Source organism: Lathamus discolor, chromosome 3 (genome assembly GCF_037157495.1).
Source record: "Lathamus discolor isolate bLatDis1 chromosome 3, bLatDis1.hap1, whole genome shotgun sequence".
Taxonomy (NCBI): Eukaryota; Metazoa; Chordata; class Aves; order Psittaciformes; family Psittacidae; genus Lathamus; species Lathamus discolor.
Window position 1 is genome coordinate 89,287,741 of NC_088886.1, and position 20,538 is coordinate 89,308,278.

At 40.0% G+C, this 20,538-nt stretch overlaps 1 protein-coding gene across 4 annotated transcripts; it reads left to right on the forward strand.

Annotated features, from left to right (window-relative positions):
• Nucleotides 1–1,389: 1,389 nt before the first annotated feature.
• Nucleotides 1,390–18,080, forward strand: FASTKD1 (FAST kinase domains 1). Of its 4 annotated transcripts, none has more exons than XM_065670445.1 (16): nucleotides 2,652–3,106; nucleotides 4,453–4,603; nucleotides 4,683–4,952; nucleotides 5,223–5,291; nucleotides 6,291–6,416; nucleotides 7,564–7,962; nucleotides 9,106–9,216; nucleotides 10,048–10,179; nucleotides 11,157–11,643; nucleotides 12,396–12,510; nucleotides 13,121–13,249; nucleotides 14,008–14,139; nucleotides 15,255–15,368; nucleotides 15,644–15,785; nucleotides 16,785–16,899; nucleotides 17,918–18,080. In XM_065670445.1, the coding sequence occupies exons 3-16, from the start codon at nucleotides 4,795–4,797 to the stop codon at nucleotides 18,005–18,007; spliced, it is 2,319 nt and encodes a 772-aa protein (XP_065526517.1). In that variant the 5' UTR covers nucleotides 2,652–3,106; nucleotides 4,453–4,603; nucleotides 4,683–4,794; the 3' UTR covers nucleotides 18,008–18,080. The 4 variants fall into 4 exon arrangements, with proteins under 4 accessions (XP_065526515.1, XP_065526514.1, XP_065526517.1 ...); XM_065670444.1 differs by having other exon boundaries at nucleotides 4,702–4,952; XM_065670443.1 differs by lacking the exon at nucleotides 2,652–3,106 and adding an exon at nucleotides 1,390–1,439 and having other exon boundaries at nucleotides 4,453–4,952.
• Nucleotides 18,081–20,538: the final 2,458 nt, after the last annotated feature.

The following is a 20,538-nucleotide window of genomic DNA, read 5'->3' on the forward strand; positions in this document are numbered from 1 at the left end:
GGTGCCAACCCTTGAGATATTTAAATGCATTAATGAGATCCCTTCTCAGTCTGCTCTTCTCTAGACTAAACAGGCCCAGCCCCTGCAATCTCTCCTCATAAGAGATGCTCCAGTCCCCTGAACATCCTTGTGGCTTCTGCTGCACTCTCTCCAGTAGCTCCTTGTCTTTCTTGTACCGAGGAGCCCAGAACTGGACACAGTTCTCCAGATGTGGCCTCAACCTGCTGGCTGTTTCATTGTTAAAGGAAACATCCAGGACAGTACAGGAAGGGCTTAGGGTTACTCCAGCAGTACCTGGCACATGTGGTGCTATGGGCTGTAAAGAACTAAAATGAGAATTTAGACCAACTGTATGCAAAAAAAGTTCCTGTAATCTTGTCCTGTACGTCTGTATTGTCAAAGTCAATTTCAATTTACCTTAAGAATAGGGACATGAAAGTTTATGAGTGCATAAATCTGTGAGCACCTTCAAAATTAGTTAAGACTTATCCAGAAGTATGTACCTCCTTTGAAAGGTTTAATTCAGACCAATGAGCACTGAGGTTAGTAATCATACATAACAGGAGGTATTGGAAGTCCTCTCCTATGAAGACAGGCTGAGAGAGTTGGGCTTATTCAGCCTGGAGAAGTGAAGGCTCAGGGAAGACCTGACAACAGCCTTCCAGTACCTAAAGGGGGCCTACAAGATATCTGGAAAAGGACTTTTTACAAAGGCATGCAGTGATAGGACAAGGGGGGAATGGCTTAAAACTGACAGAGGGTAGATTTAGATCAGACATTAGGAAGTAATTCTTTACTCTGAGGGTGGTGAGGCCCTGAAGAGGTTGTCCAGAGAAGCTGTGGCTGCCCCATCCCTGGCAGTGTTCAAGGCCAGGTTGGATGAAGCTTCGAGCAACCTGGTCTAGTGGAAGGTGCCCCTGCCTGTGGCAGGGAGCTGGGACTAGATGAGCTTTAAGGTCCCTTCTTACTCTAACCATTCTGTGATTCTACATTTCTATGGCTAGCTGTCAAGAAGTCTGTTGAAAGCAGGAAAGCAAGTTTTCTCCTGAGTTTCTGGGGGAAAAATAAAGTAAAATAATCACAAAATTGACTTCCTTGAGTTCTGAAGTCCTGAAGAAGCTTCTGTCTGGATTTGTGTTAAGAAAATGAACACTGACTTCTGCACAGCATGCTTTAATAGATCTTGTTTTCTTCCCCTGCATGTTAAAATTTAAGGTCATTTTATCCAGCTTTTTAAATTTATTTTACAGATTATTAACTGGTTTCATTCAAATGTACTTGATAATTGTGGAAAGTTCAGCATCTTGTAAATGAAAAATATGTATGATTTGGTGAAGTCTCCTTCATCTGAATGTGGAATAGTTTTCCTCTTGAGTGGGAGATCAGACACCTTGGAGTTTTTATGTGAGTCTGCACTAAGCCTGGGGCTCTTGAGAGAGGTAAGCGCCACCTTCTGAGATCACTGCGCAGGGTCTGGGTCATTGTCACTTGCATGGCTGTGTAGACTGTAAGGTGATCTGGATTTACTAGCAGAAAGATACTTTACAGTTAGAAAAGTTGTTACAAATCTAGTTAAAATTTTTATGTGCTGTTTTTCTAAAACATTACAGACCTTAGTAAACTAAGTAGGGGCTATATTATTAGGTCAAGGGAGTTCCATATTCATAAGCATCCAATATATCAACAATAGACAGAAAGTAAAACAACCCCAAACCTTTGATAGTCAGCTGCAAAACAGCAAGTAAAAACTGGTCATGGTAGTAGTCCTAGCTGTGATTGTAGAATAACCTAAGGTTGTTATCATTCTATTTAAATATATTTGTTATGATAATAACAAGAAGAAGGTGTATGTGTGGGAAAGCAGTGATGTTGTAGGAACTGAAAAAGTGGGTAGACTCAAGCTTTTGAAAGGTTATTATGATGAGATAGGAAACTAGATGGATTCTTCTATTTAACTATTTTCATCTGCTACACTGAAAATTACCAATATACTGCTTTATTATTTTCTGTGGAAGGATTTATACCTAGTTGATTTTCAGTTATTAAGTGTTTAGATAACACTTAGTGGTGACAAAATGTCCAGAAATTACCTGGAGCTGTATGTATACAATATAGGCAGAAATATCACAAATCTTTGATTTTATCATGACCGCAATAATCAAGATGACCTTGGAACTTTTTTATTATTATTTTTATTTCCTTTGGAATGTCTAACTGGCTGGACTTTTCCCTTTCTCCCTACCTTTCCTGACATCTCAGCTCACGGGAGATGCTGGTGTTTGGGCACGCACATGGTAACAGTGCAGAGGCACACAGAAAGCTTGTTTAGAGAGAGCAATATCCAGATGTGGCTTGAATACAGGGAGGGTCTTGTGAAAAAGTTAAGGTAAGGACTCTTATGCGGGTGCAGGGAGGTCTCAAAAGCTGCGCAGACGAAACCGACTCCTTCGTTTTCGTATTTATCCCTGCCGGGAGCTGGACGTGGCCATTTCCGTAGCCTTCGCTTGCGCGACCGCGGGCAGACCCGTCGCACCCCGGGGTGTGCTGCGCTATGGCCTTGCAGAGAGAGCTGCGCCGTGCCTGCCGCCGGGCCGTCCGTCAGAGGTCGCCACCACGCCTGTACCGCGCATGATGTGAGGGGGGCTGGGGCCCTGCCTGAGTAGTGCCGCCCCCACGGTGTTGTGCGGCGGTGGCTGCCGGTACTCGCGTGCGGGTCGGGGCCGCGGCCCAGGACACCTCTTCCCCCGCAAGGCGAGAAGGGCAGGCCCGGCCGCTGCTGAGCGAGGCGGTGCTGGGGGTGCCGGGCTCGGAGCTTCCTCGCCCCGAACATGACAGTGCCCTCTTCCTCCCAGGGCCTGGAGGGGTGCAGCCGCCGTTAGGCAAACCTGGCCGAGGGAGCGGTGGAGGGAAGCGAGCCAGACGCTGCGGTTTGGCTCCTGCGTGCGGGTGACGGGCAGGGGTCTGTGGCCGTGAGGCCAGTGTAGCGGCCCCAGCCCCTTTCCCCGCTCCTTCTGAAGCGCTTCTGGGTCAAAATCTCCCCGCGGGGAAAGAGGAGGCGGCCCGCAGGCGGGCTTTCCGCGGGATTCCGGCGGAGTCAGGACATGAGGTAGGCCGCTGCCGATACCCGTGTGACTGGGATAGCCCCACGGCATGGCTCACGGAAACTGAGGATTCAGGCAAACAGGTTAAAAACACCCTATATCGCGCAAGCAGCTCACTTCACTCTTAGCTACTTAAATCTTTAATGCTTTCTATACATGGGGAGTAGTGGGTGCCCACCTTTTCTCATTGGTGGAAGACTTCTTGGCTCACTGTAGTTTGTAATGCAGCCTTGAAAATGCTTACTGTGTTTCACCTGATTGGAAGTGATTTTAAAGATTTTTTTGCCCTGTTAGTGTATATTTTGTAAGTAAAACACTTTAGAGATTGTTCTTTAAGTAGGTATAAATTACCTATTTTTAATCTAAGCTTCAAAACATCCAACGTTTCCTATTGATTTCATTTTAATAAAATATTAGAATTAATTAAAATTTAAAATTGTATACAAGTTTGTGGTAAATCACATGCGTCTGGTAAATGCCTTCCAGAAAGGTAAGTATTTAGAAACTTCCTGCAGACTGTTTCAGGTAGAGATGCTGGTTCCCCAGTCACTAGGATCAAGGGTGCAAGGTCCACTGCAAGGAGTAAGGATGTGTTACCTGGGCTTATAAGGAAGTTATCTGAGCCTGAAGTTTTTATATTCCCTTCAGGTGTCTACTTCATCCTGTCTTCTGTCAGCTTAGCTTGCTGGTACTGTGGGGAGTAAATGTAAATTGATACTGTAACTATTTTTTTCCATTGGATGGACATGAGTGTAGAGGAGTAGCAAGCAAGGCAAAAATACACTAATAAAATGCCTTTCTTTAATGTTCTCTAATATGGTACATTAAATCTTAAAAACAAGTTTAAATATATCAGTATTTTCTTAAAGGGTGGAAAGGAAACTCTGGGAGCAGTTCATAGGGAGGGTACAGTAGGTATCATTGTGGAATGCATGCACATGTAGAGCAAGAAGAATCCAGTGATGCCATCTCAGGAGCTCTTGCCACCTTGCTTCCTTTTACCACCAATGGCTGTATTTTCTGGCAGTTCCCAGTTTGGGATTATGGAGCAGTCTAGTGAGAGCAAGCCTTGCTTTACTTAATCATGTAGTGCCTGCATGTTAAAAAGCTCCCTTAGTTGTAGCACATGTACCTTTTAAAGGCAGTTTCTAACTCTGAAAGCATACCAAATGAACTACCTTTTCTTAGTGCTTGTGAGCACATCAGTGTTTATTTTGGGGGGTTTCTCTGAGAAGAATCCAGGCTATAGGTTCTTCTCAAGCTTATCCTCAGAACATTAAAAGATGGAGACATTAATTTTTGGCTGGTAGTTATGGCTGCACTTAACTACTTTGATTTTATCTCATTACAGGTACCTCAGAATTGAATTCTTAATACAGTGACCATACAGGATGAAAAAAAAAAGAAAAGGTGTTCTGTTTTGCAAACACTTGAGTTTGTAACAACACGGTTTACTGTGAAAAGTGAAAGAAGAATCTTTCTGGACACTTTAATAATAGCTGGTAGGCATAGCAAAATGCTTTGTTTGAGGCAGGTTTGCCTGTTTACTCTGAGACATTACCAAGCTCGGACTCTGAGTAGTGATCTGCTTTTGAGCCAGATAAATAGCTGCACCCATGAAGACGAAGTGTTCAGCCTTGTTGGAAGGAACAAGACGAGGCTGTCTGAAAAACACGTGGGAATTGCATTGAACATGCTGTGGCAATTGCAAAAGAAGAGGCCGTTTCTCTTAAGGACTAGCGACTATGTAAGAAATCACTCCCAGTTTCTTACCCTTTGCATTTTAGCAGAAAACAAGGTGGAACACATGGAAGATGAGGCCATAGTGGACACCCTGTATAGTCTTCTGAGGTGAGCAGCAATATGTTGAATTCCACATCTGTACATTTTTTTCAATTTGCTAATAAAAAGAGGTGGAATTATGACTAGAAAGCAATCCTATAAGGTGACTGGGAGACTGCTCTGTCCCAGCTTCCGTAATATGACTGTGACACAGACAACTAACTTGGTGTCCTGTGCCTCGGTTTTTGAGAGACAGACAGAACTGGTCTGCTTTGTACATGGAGTTATGATTATTAATAACTTTGAAGAAAACCAAACTATTACGTCTTTCTTCTGAAGGCTCAATGATGAAGACCGTGGTTCTCTAACAGAAGCACTTGTTACAGAAGCATGGAAAAGATTAGAAAGGCAAGTAATATACTGCACTGCTGTGCTTTGTGAAGGGTGTAAGTTGCAAGTGTGATGTGCTTCATTTGAGGCTACACAGAGTTCTCAGTATTTGTAAGATGTTATAAACATTATGTAAGTATTTTTAAAGTCAGTTGTATTTTTGAAGGTTTTGGAAATAATTTTTATACATATGGAGGTTTTGAGTATTGGTAAATTTAATGCTTGCAATATTCAGATACTGTAACAATGGGGTCTGGCACTTACGTTTTTTTTAAATATATTGTCTGTGTAGATTTCTGTGTTTGAAGTATGTTGCAAGTTTTGAAATTTATGGTTTTATCTCAGTGCTTGCTGCCCAGCTCTTAAAAGGTTGTTAGAGACCTGCTTACCTCAATTTTACTAAAAACCTTTTGTATTAAAACATCAACATTTTCCCTTAGGGCGGGTTTTTTTGGTGGTTGCTGGTTTTTTTATTGGGTTGTTTTGGTTTTTGGTTTGGGTTTTTTGGTTTTTTTTTTTTTTTATATTGTAATTTTAATTCTTCAGTCTCAGGCTAATGGCAGAAGCTAGTGTCTGCCTTGGCACCAGCATCACAGAATTGCCTCTCCCATCTTAGCTAACACCTGGAGCATCTCAACAAGTAAATAAATTCAGTGCACCTAGAACACAAAATGACATTCAGGTAATAAATTGCTCACAGGCTTTTTAGCTATTTCACATCACTGCTTGAGAATATAATCTTTACAGATTTCTTGCGCTGGTCTGGTTAAATGCAGAACTTCTGATTTTTTTAGAGATTCATATGCACAATATGCTCTAATAAGAAATACATAGGTGTTTTGCCTAAGTCTAAGGTATCAGTATAGGTTCCCAAATAGAAAATGTTTAGGTTTTTTATTTCCTTGGTTTGTAATTTGAATATAGCCTTGTCTTTTATGTAACTGTTGAAGTGGTTTTTTTTCTTTAGGTATTTACTAGAAAGAAAAGATAAATACTCTTTCTTTATTGTCTTGACAGGCTTAGTTTGCCAGCTCTGTCTAAATTTGCACTGTGTTTATACAAGCAACACAGACATTTGAGTCCCATAGCTGGCAAAGTAGCTCATATTGTGGACGTGAAACTGGATTCTATACAGGATATAAGGTAAGTGTCAGAATGAAATTGGGTAGCAGGAGAAGCAATATGTCACAATTACTGAGCTGTCTTTGCTGGACACTTTTTTTTCTCAGCTGGAGGTTGCTTTTCCTCACTTTGGGGTTTGTGGAAAAGAAGTATTTGTACATTGATTTTCATGGACAGGTCTGCTTGGGTGAATGCATTTTCTCAATGAATTTTCAAAGAATTTCTATATACCCAATTTAAACACTTGATTAAAACTGATGTTCTACTTACAGTGGGAAAACAGCAGATACTGCTTTATCCTGATCATAATTTTACATGGACTTTTTTTAAAACTTAAAGGCTGTTGACTCACCAGAAGGTGTTTTTCTTCCTTGACATTGATAGCTTTTTTAGTATGACATCAATTTAATTTACTATTGTGAATAGCAATAAGGAGTCTTAAAGCAATGGTATTTTTGTTTATCTTCAAAGCATTTTTTTGGTCAAACTGAATTAATCAGTTCTCTTGCTAGCATGTCTAGTGCATTACCCTAATATTAAAATTACTTAAAACCCAGGCTGAGTCAAAGAAGTCCATGCTTTTTCTTGCCTGTGTTCCCCCTAGGCCATTATAGCAAAGGCTGCTCTTCCTTTTTTCTGCTTTATACAACACCAGCAGCCCCAGCACTTATTTTGGCAGATATGAAAAGCCTGCTTTTGAAAATCATTGAACGGGACTGCATTTCTCTACAGAAATTACTCTTCTGTGGTCATAAGTTTTATTCTCTTAGGAAGATATTTTTCCTTTGGGAGTGACAATGACTCTTCTCCCTATTCTGTCACTTGAGTTGCTTGGGTTTCTTTAGTTTCCATTGAAGGTTAAAGATATTTTTGTAAATTTTCATCAGACAAGTCAGGGTCTTACCTCAGGCAAATACTTCCATCGCATACAAGTTTGTGAGGGATGGCTGAAAAATCTCAGTTGTTTCAGAAATTCACCAAAAGCAGAATTTTTACTTTAGTAGAAGAAATGGTTTCTGCTCATTTGCGCTAGATGTAAACTTCTTTTTATGCACAAGTCAGCAATACCCTGACTGACATTCCTTCTTTACATAGCTTATTTCAGAAATCTAACATTTAGTACTTACCATGTTCAATGTGTAAGTGTAAAATCTTTTGAATTTTTTAGGGTCTTGTCAGTTTTGATGATCAGCATATCTGATGTTATCTCACAGAGTTTTCGAGATCGGTTACTACAGAAGGCTGAACAGCTCTTAGAAGAAAAGAATGAAGTCCACTTCAACTATGCCAAAAGAACACTACAGTTTCTACAAAATGTTAAACTGAGATATCATCCACTGCTAGAAAAATGCAACAAGATTTTCCTTAAAAGTGCCTCCCATCTGGATATACACAGTATTAATTTTATTTTGGGGCTGTATGAGCAGTTGGGTTTTGACAATGCTGAGTTCCGCTTGGTTGCTAAACAGCTGCTATCTGAAACCATAGATGATTATAATGATCCTGAAACCTTTACAAAATTATTTTATAATCTTGGGCCTATGGCAGGATCCAAGGTAAGGGTGAGGTAAGTTTATTAGAGACTTTGTCTTATTTATGGTATATACTTGGTCTTGCACAGAAACAAATAATGTACTGGTCTTCGGAGGCAAGAGCTGAGCCTCAGGTTTCCTAGTTGTAACTTTGTAGCAATGTATTATTTCATTATGGAAACACTGTTGTAGCAGTTTGCCTTAAAACAGTTGCAGAAAAAGCTGAATGCAGTAATTAAGATGCATGTGAATGCTGTTAGGCAGGGCTGCCTTCTAGCTCTGTCTCTTAGGCTGTGAGCTTCCTTTCACAGTGGATGGTAGTAAAAAACTTTGTCTTGCCCCTGAGAAATATATGCAGTGGTATGTGTTTTTCCTTTTTAAGACTGGCAGTAGCTGAAACAGTCTTGTCCTGTCCCAGTTTGCTGTACGTCCTATTCTGTATGAGAGGTCATCAGCAGGGAACACTTCAGCATTTATTTAACAGTTAGAGCATAGCATTGTGCGGCAGATTTTTCTCTGCCTGTTTTTCTAGTGCTACAAAATCCTATTTTGGGGTGGTATTAGTCATGGGTCTCTGAAAGTCTACAGTTTTAGGCAGAGTTTGCTTTGTTAATTAAAATTAGTTGTATTTTCAGACTTTTCATCTTGAGCATTTGCCTCTGTTTAGAGGCCTGTGTATGCTGCAAGGCTGTGTTAGTTTTGCCATAGCTAACTTAGTTCCAAAAGCTTTTTCTATATTTTGGTTTTAAGATTTTATTTTTTTTTTAATCAGTGCAAGTTAAAAAGAGTCTTTGGCTTTATTTGCCTCAGAACCAGTTCAGCTCATGTTTGGTTCTGTTGTTTGTAGCTTGCTGGTTGACCATGAATTGTTTAGTGTCTTAGAGTTCCTTCCCTACTTCTTGTCTACTTTCAGAATTATTGGACCTGCTGGTTTCTAGGATCAGAGCAATATGCAGTGATATAACACACTCACATCTCTTTAGCTGTGGCATACAGATCAACTGCTTAGAAGAAGGGTCCACAGAACAAAGGTTTCTATTTTAGGGGAATTTGTTTTCCTGTATTTCCTGAAATAGTCTATTGCTTCTTTCTCTCCTAGACAAAGAAAATGGCTCCAGTCTTCACTGGAGATTTTAAACTGTTTCTCTTTGGAAAATATCTTTTCTTTTTCTCTTCAGGTTGTTAACAACTGCAGAATACATGGCAGAAAAATTCAGCAGTTACCAAGTATTGCTAATACTGAAGGCGATGCAGAAAATGAAATGCGGAAATTCACATCTACTCAAAAAGTAATTTTTTTCTTTTTTTTTTATACTACTAAGAAGTTCTGTTCTCTAAGTAAAGTCCTATCTAGGAGATGTGAATTGTTTCTTCAAAAGTCATTGTGCCCTATATTGAACTATTAAGTCTTGTGTCTTTAAGAATCTGGGCCAGATTTTCTGCAGTTGTAAACTGAACATCGTTTAAAGGGAGAGGTAATGTCTTTCATACAATGAAGGGAAAAGCAGTTGAGGTTTTGGGCACAGAAGATGTAGCCACAGATACCTCACAAATGCAGCAGAGTTACACGCTGGTTGTGAGCAGTATCTATATAGAGTGTAGTTGTGTGAACCAGAAAGATCCTGGGAAGAAAAAGAACAAGTAGTACTGTGGAGCAGAGTGGTATTAAAGGGAGGACCAGGTGAATTCATGCTTTTTCTCACTGAATCTCACTGTGTAAAGAAGTTCTTAAAGTATTATCTTTCCCTACAAAGCCCCTCTTGCAGCTTTAGACCAACATAGCTGTATCAACCACTATTGTACATGTAAGTGAGCACAGTGGTGCTGAAGCTGGTGATGTTGTTCCAGTTTATCCCATTCCTGGTCCACTAAATTTAACTGACTGTAGAATCTGCACATAAATTATTAGAGTGAAGTAGCTGTTTTGCTGTGATGAGGGCTTTAATTTTGCAATTCACTAAGTGGAGACTTATTGAACATTGTCAGGACTTGGGTTGAGAGAAGTCCAGGTGTGCACAACTCCCCACTTAGGTACTGTGCATCACAGGACACCCCTTCTTTATGTGCAATATCTTGTGTTTTATCATAACACCATGTTATCTTTTTCTGTTTGCATTCAGAATGGCTTCTGTTCTGCATAAACACTTGGATAGCTATCATGTATTACATCTGGTTAAGTTAACACAGTACTTGGTGGCGTTGCATTGCCAAAATTTGGAGCTGATGGCCAAACTGAAAAAGTTACTATTTGGGTAAGTGTGTATTCTTGGAAATGTAGCTATTTAAGCCTTAAACAGTTGTCTACTTAATATTTTAAATAACAAGCTAACATGTTTTGTTTCCATAAAATATGAAGAACTTTATTTGTATTTGGTCTATTAAATGTGTTAATCAGAGGATAGGAAGTGGATATTTTCTTGACTATAGACCCAATAGTATCTGCTGCTAGATATGATATCTTTTAAAAATGGATTTTTTTGCCCCTCACCTGTTGGCCATTGCAATGTAATGACACTGAACAGGAGATTTTGGTTGGTACTTTATAGGGAGGGTAGGTATTAATGTCTTCTTTAGTGTTTGAAGGAATAAGTAATGAAAAATATACAGTAAGAATTGCCTTGGTTGGGATAAGTGGAAATGTGAAGCAGAAGCTTTTTTAGATTGAAGACCTGTTCAGTTAGTTCTCAGGCTTGAACAGTTGCGACATAGAATGGGAAGCCATTTCTGGAATCATGGGAGAAGAGATCTGCCACTGTTGATACCATTGCTCATTCTCCATAGGAATGCAGCACCCTGGCTGTACACGTTATGTGCAGATGAATCCTTCACGTTCCTCAGGCACCTCAGAATCTGGTGCTCCCCAAGACAGAAATCACAGAAATCATCCAGGCCCAAAAACTCACAGATTCCCTTAACAAAGATGGACTTTCTGCACTTGATAAGGATTTCTGTGTCTGTCACTAACCCTTGAAGCCTCACCAGCTGACTGAGATGCTCCCTGTCTTCTCTCCTTTTTCAGTTTTGAATAAATTAGAAGATGTTAATCTCAATGAGAAGAGATGGTAGTGACTATGAATTTCTACCATGTCATTAATATTCTACTTACTTTATATTTTATATGCTTTGACACGCATCAAATTTGACTTTTAAAATAGAATTTATTTGTTTGGGCTTTTTTTTTAACATTTGCACATTATCAGGACTGATTTTATTTCTGTCTCTCTTCCAGTTGTTTAAAATCTAGTGTCATACCCGCTGATACTGCTGCAGTAATTCGTGTTCTGGCCATGCTTCCTTCCTTTCAAGTGGAGGAGGTCGCTATAAACAAAGTAGCAGCAGTTCTGCCTCAGTTCAGTCTCCATCATTTGAATTGCATTGCTACAGCTCTTGTCAAGTGGAATCATTATGACCAGCTGCACTGGCAAAACAGTTCTGAGATATGTGTAAAGCTTCTGCAAAAACTAAATGACTGTGGGTTGCAGAGGCTTCAGAAAGCCAACAACCTAAATCTTCTATTGGAAGAACTTACACATGTGAATGGAGAGTGGTTAGATGAAGTCGTCAATGAGGAGACTATGGCCACATGTCAACGCTTGATAGACCAGATAACATGGACAAATGTATTACCATTGGCATGTTTTCTCATAAAAACAAACTACTGTTGTCCTTTGTTACTTGACAGAATAGCTTCTGTGACTGCTGAAAACATGGACAAGGTATAACAGTCTGTCTTTCTATCTACTCTAAGGTATTCAGTAACAAAGGAGAGGTTAGTAGTTAATGTTTCAGAGCACAATCCACACACTGTTTCTAAGAGTTCTCTTCCGTGTACCCTATTTGGAGCCCATTTTTCCCCATGTTCACTCAAAGCTGGTTTGCTTCCATGTGTATTATTTTGCATGTGCTCCACTTTTGTTATTCTGTCTTATTTTATTGGTCAGTCAGCTTTAGTCAGCTTTACATTTGCCCACCTGAAATAATTGGATTTTTAACTTCTTAACACATAGCCACATCACATGGTACATATTTTCACATTGCTCATTCTTGTGGGGATTTCCCCAACAGCCTTTTTGGTCAGAATTGCTGTGTTTTCTTGCTATATTTGTTTTGTTTCCTCCTCAATTTGGTATTTGTATAGATCTTTGATTTTATTCTATGACAGTTTAGTTTCTTTGAGAGAATTTAATGGGAGATCTTTTTAAAAGCTTCTTGAAGTCTCAAGAAACACTTGGATCATCTACATGAAATAGATTTTTGAGTTCTGGCTGTAGCTCCAGTTTTAATGATTTCTGCATTTGATTTTTAAAATATTTTTCTCTAGGAAAAGTTGACCAAAAAAAAATTCAGAAAATAGTTCATCTAGTCTCAAATCTTGCACTTTGAAATGAATTATAAACACATTTTTTATTGTAAAGCAATATTAAGGTATTTTGCAATGATTTAATTTAGGATGTCTTTTTCTTTCCAGATCCACCCCTCTGAAATCTATTTTATTCTCTTCCTTTTCTCTGCTCTGAATTATGACCCTCCTACTAATGAAGGGTTCTTTGAGAGTTGTATCCAACATCTTACTTCTAACTTGAGTAAGTGCATTAGACAAAGATATTTTGGCACCAAATAAAGTAGTGTCATTGCAAGTTATTAGTTGTACTGAATAAAACTGGGAACATGAATGGCATTATTCTGTGTCTGTATGTTACTACTAATACTCTGCCTAGAGGGGTTAAACCACAACAAAGTTCCAATGTATGCTTCTGTTGGGCTTTCTAGCTTCATTTCACCCCTTAAAACTTACCTTGCTAGTTCCTTAGCAACAGTATCTTGAACATAGTAAAAACCAAGTGAAAATTCTGATTATTTCCCTGTGCTGTTATTGGCTAGAATTGTTGTGGTATTCCCCAAAGAATCATCATCTGGGGACAGGATACATTTTGTGGCTCGTCGCAAGGAAATGGCTAAGTTGTGGAGGAAACATGTAGAGGCTTTTTTTATTATTATTTTAGTTATTGATGCCACAGCCTCACAAACTGTGAAAATTGTTCTCTACTGAAATATTTTAATCTGCCTGTGTGTGCACTGAGTACGTTAAAAAGAAACCTGGATTATTTGGGAGGCTGGGGGTGGTGGGAGGCATTGCAAATCCTTTCAACTTCATGTCATGTGTTAATATGTATTTCTTTCTGTTTTTTAAAGGTTGTTTGGAAACTCACCACTTGGTGCTACTTGGTCATGTTTTGGCAGTGGCTGGTTATTTTCCTCCAGTTCTGATAGCAAAGATATTTAATGTTTCTTTCCTATGCCAATTGGATGCTCAGCTTGAAGGTGCATATCTACCTCTTTGATGAATTTCATTATGTAGCATGTTGTGTAAAATGGAATTGTGGACCTGTATATGGCTTAAGAAGTAGTAATTTTACTGCAAAGACTCCCTTATTTAATCCAGTCATTATTTCAGTGCTAAAAAGGAAGGAATGAACAAAAATTTGTGCTTTGTTTTGGAAGTACAAACTTGTATTGCAGATGAGTACAAGTACAAACTTGTATTGCAAATTTAAAACAAATTTGATAGTCAACTTATTGCATTCAGTATTTAATAATTCTTCAAATTTATTGGAAATAAAATTACCTGAATGTGGTATTTATTGTTAGAAATAGCCATAAACCTCAAGAAATAACGTGGGATTCTTGTCTGCAAGAAATGAATCCTATCACCCTCTTCTTTCTAAATAAGAAACTGAGTGTTTGTCTTTTTCCTTCCTCTCTACCTGTACGTTGTTCACTATCAATGTACTGTTGCCATGTTTTCAACAACTTCATTAAGAGTTAAATGATGGAAGAGAAATTAATTTACTTGTTACTTCTGTTCTGCTTTTGTTCCTAATATTGAGCAAAACTGTATTTCTCATTTTTTTTCTTTGGAGATTTTGAGAACCTTTTGAAGATTCTGCAGCATGAATTTTATAAATACCATAGTATACAGATATTTGCATTTCTAGTAGAGAATTCGCAGGTAGCCATTTAGTTCAGTGTGTTGAACTGTTCACATTTTAGTTCACACCTTTTTATTTTGTTCAACTCAGTCCTGCCTGCTTCCCTAAAGAAGAGGGTCCACATGCATCTCATGAAGTTGAACAGAGCAGTTTGTCTGGAATGCCCAGAGTTTCACATCCCTTGGTTTCATGAGCGCTACTGCCAACGTGTCTATCGTAGCCGTAAGTTGATTAGGAGACAAAAAGCTGCCATTGGTACTAGTAGGACTCTGTTTCCAACAGTCTGCCAGACATTTCTGCCTGTTGACACTAGCACACAATAGAGGCTCAGGAAGGCACACCCCACTCTGCTGAGGATGTGTTATTAAAGGTAAACATTTTGCTGTCTCCTTTTGAACTCCTTGCTGTCATCTTCGTCAGAAGAATTAAGAGCCATCAAGGATGAGAGATGAAGAAGTAGGCTAGTGATCAGCTGAGATCTTTAGGAATAGTCATCAGTCCAGACAACCCATCTAATGCAAATGCAGTATCTCCTCCACTAATTCCCATGATCTGCTTTGAGACCCATCACACTCACATGCTTCATCTCTGAGACTGAAGATGTTTAGTGGAGCAAGGGAAGTGACAGATTGTGTGGTGTGCCTGTAATAGACTCAAAATAAGTAAATAGCCTGGAGAAGAGAAGGCTGCGTCGGGACATAATAGCAGCCTTCCAGTACCTGAAGGGGGCCTATAGGGATGCTGGGGAGGGACTCTTCGTCAGGGACTGTAGTGACAGGACAAGGGGTAACGGGTTAAAACTTAAACAGGGAAAGTTTAGATCGGATATAAGGAGGAAATTCTTTCCTGTTAGGGTGGTGAGGCACTGGAATGGGTTGCCCAGGGAAGTTGTGAATGCTCCATCCCTGGCGGTGTTCAAGGCCAGGTTGGATGAAGCCTTGGGTGGGATGGTTTAGTGTGAGCTCTCCCTGCCCATGGCAGGGGGGTTGGAACGAGATGATCTTGAGGTCCTTTCCAACCCTAACTATTCTATGATTCTATAAATATTATTTAAGCAAACAATCCATCAGGTGAAACCTGAAATTAAAATATTTGTGATTTGTGAATGGGAAAAATCCTGGCATGGGAAGTCTGGGTTTGAAATTCACGCTTAATAGGCACTTGCCAATTTCCACCCAAAAGATTGATGACATTGTTTCTGAATTATGATGGAATAACACCAGGGATCTGTATAAAAGCTTTAATTCAGTAGGCTGGCTGTCAAAAATGCAGTGTCACCAAGTGCTATTTTCAGAACTTTGTTTTTGATGTATGAATTCTTAATTTTGTCTTTGCAGGCAGTAGCCGAATAAATCCACTGCGACAGCATGTTCACAGAATGCTGGCAGAGATCTTAGGAGGGAGCCATTATGCAAGAATATCTGTTATCACACCATACTACTATGAAATAGGTGAGAAGTCAGTCCTCTGGGGATTGTTGTGGAGAACTCTGGTACCATTTTTATTGCCAAGATTAGAAAGCCCCTGGGCATGTGGCTACAAGATACCGAAAAGAAGAAATTGCTGTATAAAATATAGTTTCTAAATGTTCTGCATACTATAAATAATGTTGGGTGTCTCTAATTATGGTTATCACTTTGTTTTTCTTGAACTAAACACTGTACTGATCAAATCCTTTCACTTTTTGTTTTTTTTCAGTAAACAGGTTTGTTGTGCTTTCTTGCAGATTTTGAGTGCATTCTGGATGAAAATAAAAAGCCTCTTTCCTATACGGCTCAGACTATATCTTCGGGTGATATGGGGGGAATGCACTTGAAACATAACTTCAAAAATGAAGGGAGAAAGGCTTTGCCACCAGGAGCTCAGAGGTTAGTACATTGAATTCTTCACATTAGCTCCTCCAAGCTTCCAAGTTTAGATCATGTTTAGACCAGGTTTTTGGTGCTTATGTCCTGAACAGTTGTTGCAGCCCCTGGGCTATTTAGTTTTCTGTTTTCTTTTCCAAAACCTTATGAGGTTCAGCCTTCCTATGTGTGGTGGGTTGACTCCAGCCAGTAACTAAGCTTCCACCCAGCTTGCTTACTCCCTTGCAGTGTGATGGGGGAGAGAGTCTGGGGGTCAAAAGCGAAGGGGAAAAAACCTCCCAAACCTGGGTTGCAATTGAGAGAGTTTGATAAGAGAAGAAAGAGGGAAAACAGTTGATGCAAAGGCAGTCACTTGCCACCAGCAGACCAGTGCTGGAGCAATGGCTACTTTGGAAAAAATCCGCTCCCTGCTTTTGCTGAGCATGATGTTACATGGTGTGGAATAGTGGAACATTGCTTTGGCCAGTTGAGGTTCTGTCTATGTCCCCTTCGAAGCTCTTGCCAGCACCAGTCTATATGCTGTGGGTGCAGGGTGAGAAGCAGAAAATGCCTTGATGTTGTGCAAGCTCTCTTCAGCAATAGCCAAAATATTGGTGTGTTATTAACATGGTTATGGCCTGCTGTGAAGAGATACAACTCCATCCCACCCAGGCCCAGTACACTAGGTCAGACAGGGCGTTCTTGCAGTGTGTTTCATGAGGTTGGAATACAGTTTTCCCACCACCACTTCAAATGTAAGCCTTGAAAATGCTGGTTAGCTGTTTTTGCCATTTGAACAAAAACAGATGTAGGGAAGAAATGCTTCTTCTAAATCATGTGAAGTTCAAGCATCTCTTGATAAATAAGAGGAAAATGTTTTGTCTGGTTTCAGGGATTTGTTTATTTTCTGTGGATTGTCATGTTTATCTAGTATTAGTCTTGCTATCAATACTGAACTAGAAATACCACTTCTCGCTATTCAGGTCAGACCTGAAGGTAAATGCACGCTTTTACTGTTTGCAGAATTGCTTTGGACTTTCTTGATTCAAAAGCTTTTAGCAAGGATTCACGTCACCTGAAAGGAGAACCTGCAGTGAAGAAACGACACCTGGAAATGCTGGGGTACCGGGTAGTTCAGGTGAGCAGTCATCACTGGTTTTTGTCATTTCTGAGTTGTATCAATAGTGCAGTTTGATACATTTACCTTGCAACAGATTTAAAGATGGCTTTAATAGTTAAAAGCACCTACTGGGTGAGAGCAATTTTTGTGTCTGGGGGGAAATTCCAAGCTGCTCTCAAGGTGGCGTAAGGACTTCATAGAACTTGCATCTTCTCAGAAAGTGGTTGCAGCAAAACTGAAGGCAAAAGCTCTCAGTCTTACCTTACTGCAGGTGAACTGGCAATCCTGACACAGCCTCAGTAAAGGAGAAAAAGTGAAACCAGAGTTTCAGTTCAGTTCACCAAAGATTTCTGCACTAGAAAAGGATGGAATGTACTCTCCTTGAGTGATAGACAGTTATGGCAGCTGTATGGATGCTGTCTGCCTGCCGCAGCAATAGTGCTGCGACAGGCCCTTACAGGCTAGGGGCCAGAGAAAATTCACAGCCACTGGCATAGAAATGTTTGGGTAATGGAGGCTCATGAATACAGATCCTGCTGTATACATAATTATTCACCTCCTCTAATTTTAGCTAAAATACTTCTTTAAGCTTAAGTTTGTTTGTTGTTTTATTTTTGGCAGGATAATAATCTTTTCTCATATTGCCCTGACAGTAGATGTTATGCTACCGATACACCATTCCAGTTTGATACATTAACATTAGAAACTATGGTGACCTGGGATTCTTCTCTTGATTTGAGTTTCAAAAGTGGGAGGTGTTGTAATGGAGTTGTCATAGCCCGTGTTGTGTGGGCATCTGCTTTACATCTCTGCAACAGTGCTGCTTTTTGGAAGCAAACTGACTGTACTTGCACAAAGAAGAATCTTACATTGTGAAATTTAATCTTCTCAGTATTGGAATAAGCATAGCTTTTAGAAAGACATAGGTCTAAACCAAGTGAAGAACAAGCAATATCATAGAGCCTTGTCTTTGCTGTAAGATAGTATGTGGCTTACACCAATGTTAACACTTGGAATGTATGATTTTGTTATGCAGATTCCTCACTTCGAGTGGAATTCTATGGGTCTGTCAACAAAAGGTGAACAGGTAGAATATCTGAGAAAGCATCTGTATGGAACACAGTGATGTCAGACATGCAGTGAGAAGTACTTTTTTTATAAACACCTTCTGTACCATTAAACTTCTTGTAATCCTGGAATACTTAATTTCAAAGATCTCTTTTTCTGTGGGTCAGCTGGACCAGGGCTTGCCATGGGGCATCAACTGGATGTCAAGAGATTTAATCCTCAGTTCATTAGGGATTGCAAAAGGCAGGTCACAGTGGGCATGACGATGTGGTAAGGATGCTTAAAATCTCCCATTTTCTGGAAGCTGTTCTGTAAGTACATAAGTCTGTGACAGTTCTGCCATAAAATTACATTATTATCTCCTAAATAAATAGCACAGGGGCTTCACCAGGCATAAAACTGCCCAAAGAAAAAGTTAGAAATATGCTTAACTGTGAGAGGAGGCAGCAGATCTACTGGAAACTATGTCTGTCCTCCAGCATGTGACAGGATGAGCAATAGGGATCAAACAGTTTCTGTACTGTGAAACCAAGAAACTGAAATGCAGATTTGCTAAGAATAGGCCTGCTATTACAGCCATTCTGTTTCCATCCTCCAGAACAGAGGTACTGTGGGTGACTGTGTTGGGGGAGGGTGTTGTGCAGTGAGGAACTTCCAGCTGCTTCTGCTGCCCTCTGATGTGGTGTGTATGGCTGGACCCTTCTGGAACACCTTCACATACTTAAAAGACAGACTAGTTCTAGAAGTCTGGCAGACCCTTGGAATACCTGCACTTAAATGCAACTGGGAAGGGATACCTGAAAGGTTTATACAAGATAAGGAGCAAAAAATGCCTGTGTCAGACATAGGCACTTACTAGCAATTGGATCATTCATGAAATTTAACATTATGGCATTACGCATTGGACCTGCCCTTGCTAATAGAAGTAAAACAAAATTAAACAAACCAGCTAACCTGCCTGGTCTGTAAATAAGATAATATGCAAAAGAGCAAAATTAGACTGAAAAATGAAACCAAGAATCAAGACCAAGAAAAGTCTTCATAGTGACAACCACGTTGGTTACTGGTGGTTAAAAACACTGCTGGTTTATCATGTTTGAAAACCATCTGCCAGTTACCAGCTACCACCTTCCTGTGACTGAGCCCAGCCAGGGTTTGATTCAGGAGCCATGAAATACTGAGATGTAGAAGGACAAAGTTGGAGTATTCAGGAAAGTGTTCATTGTAGAGCAGTAACTGCAGCATGGCCTTACTTCTGCAAATCAGCCTGTTTTCAAAGGCAGCCACATTGTGACTACAGCTGTGCCCATCTTCTTCACACACACAATGTATGTTTTCCCTTTTTAGTAGAAACAATAGACATTCTTTTTACCACTTCCTTTGAAACCTGGCAGAGGTAAGCAATTGCATTCTGAATTGACCATTTGCACCTTGCTGTCACTTTTTTTTACTACTCAGTAGTAGAAGGAGATACTTTTACTGACTGAACACGAATCAGGACACTAGTGAAAAGCCAAGAACAAAACAACAGAATAGACTTAAGCTGCAAGGAGCTCTCCTCCTGAGGCATCCCTCACATTTGTGGAATGACTGAAAGAAGTAGTAGATGGCTGCCTGCTTATGGTCTCAAAAGGACAAGGGCTCCAAGTCACAGAAGACAAGTGCTTTGAGGAAATGTCATTGAAGGCCGAACACAGAGAAAGACTATGCACATTATGTTTTGTAAAAAAAGGAGCAATCATACATACTAGCTAGGATCTCAAAAGGTGGGCTGCAAGTCGGAGGTCTCTTGCATGACGTGGCTTCTGTACAGATGGCCTTCAAGTAGCAACTTTGGAGCATAAGAAAGGTGGCAGTGGTTGTAGCTGAAGTGATCAGTCAGGGGTGGTTGTGTGTTTGAGCTGAACCCTGCTTTTCAGGTATCTGGCAGTCATGCTGTGCCAAGCCAGAATCTTCAAGTCAAGTCATTTACAAATAAAGTTATGAACTTTCACAATGGAAAGAGGATTAAAACTTCTATGATTGGATTCAGAAAGGGCTTCTATGAAAAGCACAATGTAAGAGCATTTCGTAAAATGTCCTGCTTTTGATCCTTTGTATTCATTCTATCTCAATTAAATCAGCAAGTGTTAGAGCAGATGTGCTGGTGTAAGCCAGTGATTTAACTGGAGCCAATGAAAAGATACTAATATAAGCTGAAGGTTTGGGTATTAAAGAGGAAGACAGGAAGACACAGATCAAGTACCAGTCCACAGTAACATACTGAAAGGAGCTATGATGGCTGCATCTTCGCAGCATTAACCTCTGTCTCCTAGAAAGGCAATGCAAGGGGTCATTTGGTAATTGGAAGTGCTATTTGGTCAGGTGTGGTGTGCTGCTTTTCCAGTTTTCCTGCTACATCAGTTGTAATAAGATTTAGATTTATGATATCCTTTATATTTTTGACACCCACTTTATCCAATAGAGAAATCCTTCAAAGAGATCCTCTATAGAAATGGTGGGTATGATCTACTTCAAGGAAACTGAGTGCTCTGTTTTGGGCAAAGGCTGTACTAAGCAATCTGTGTCCTGCCAATATGACAGTCATGA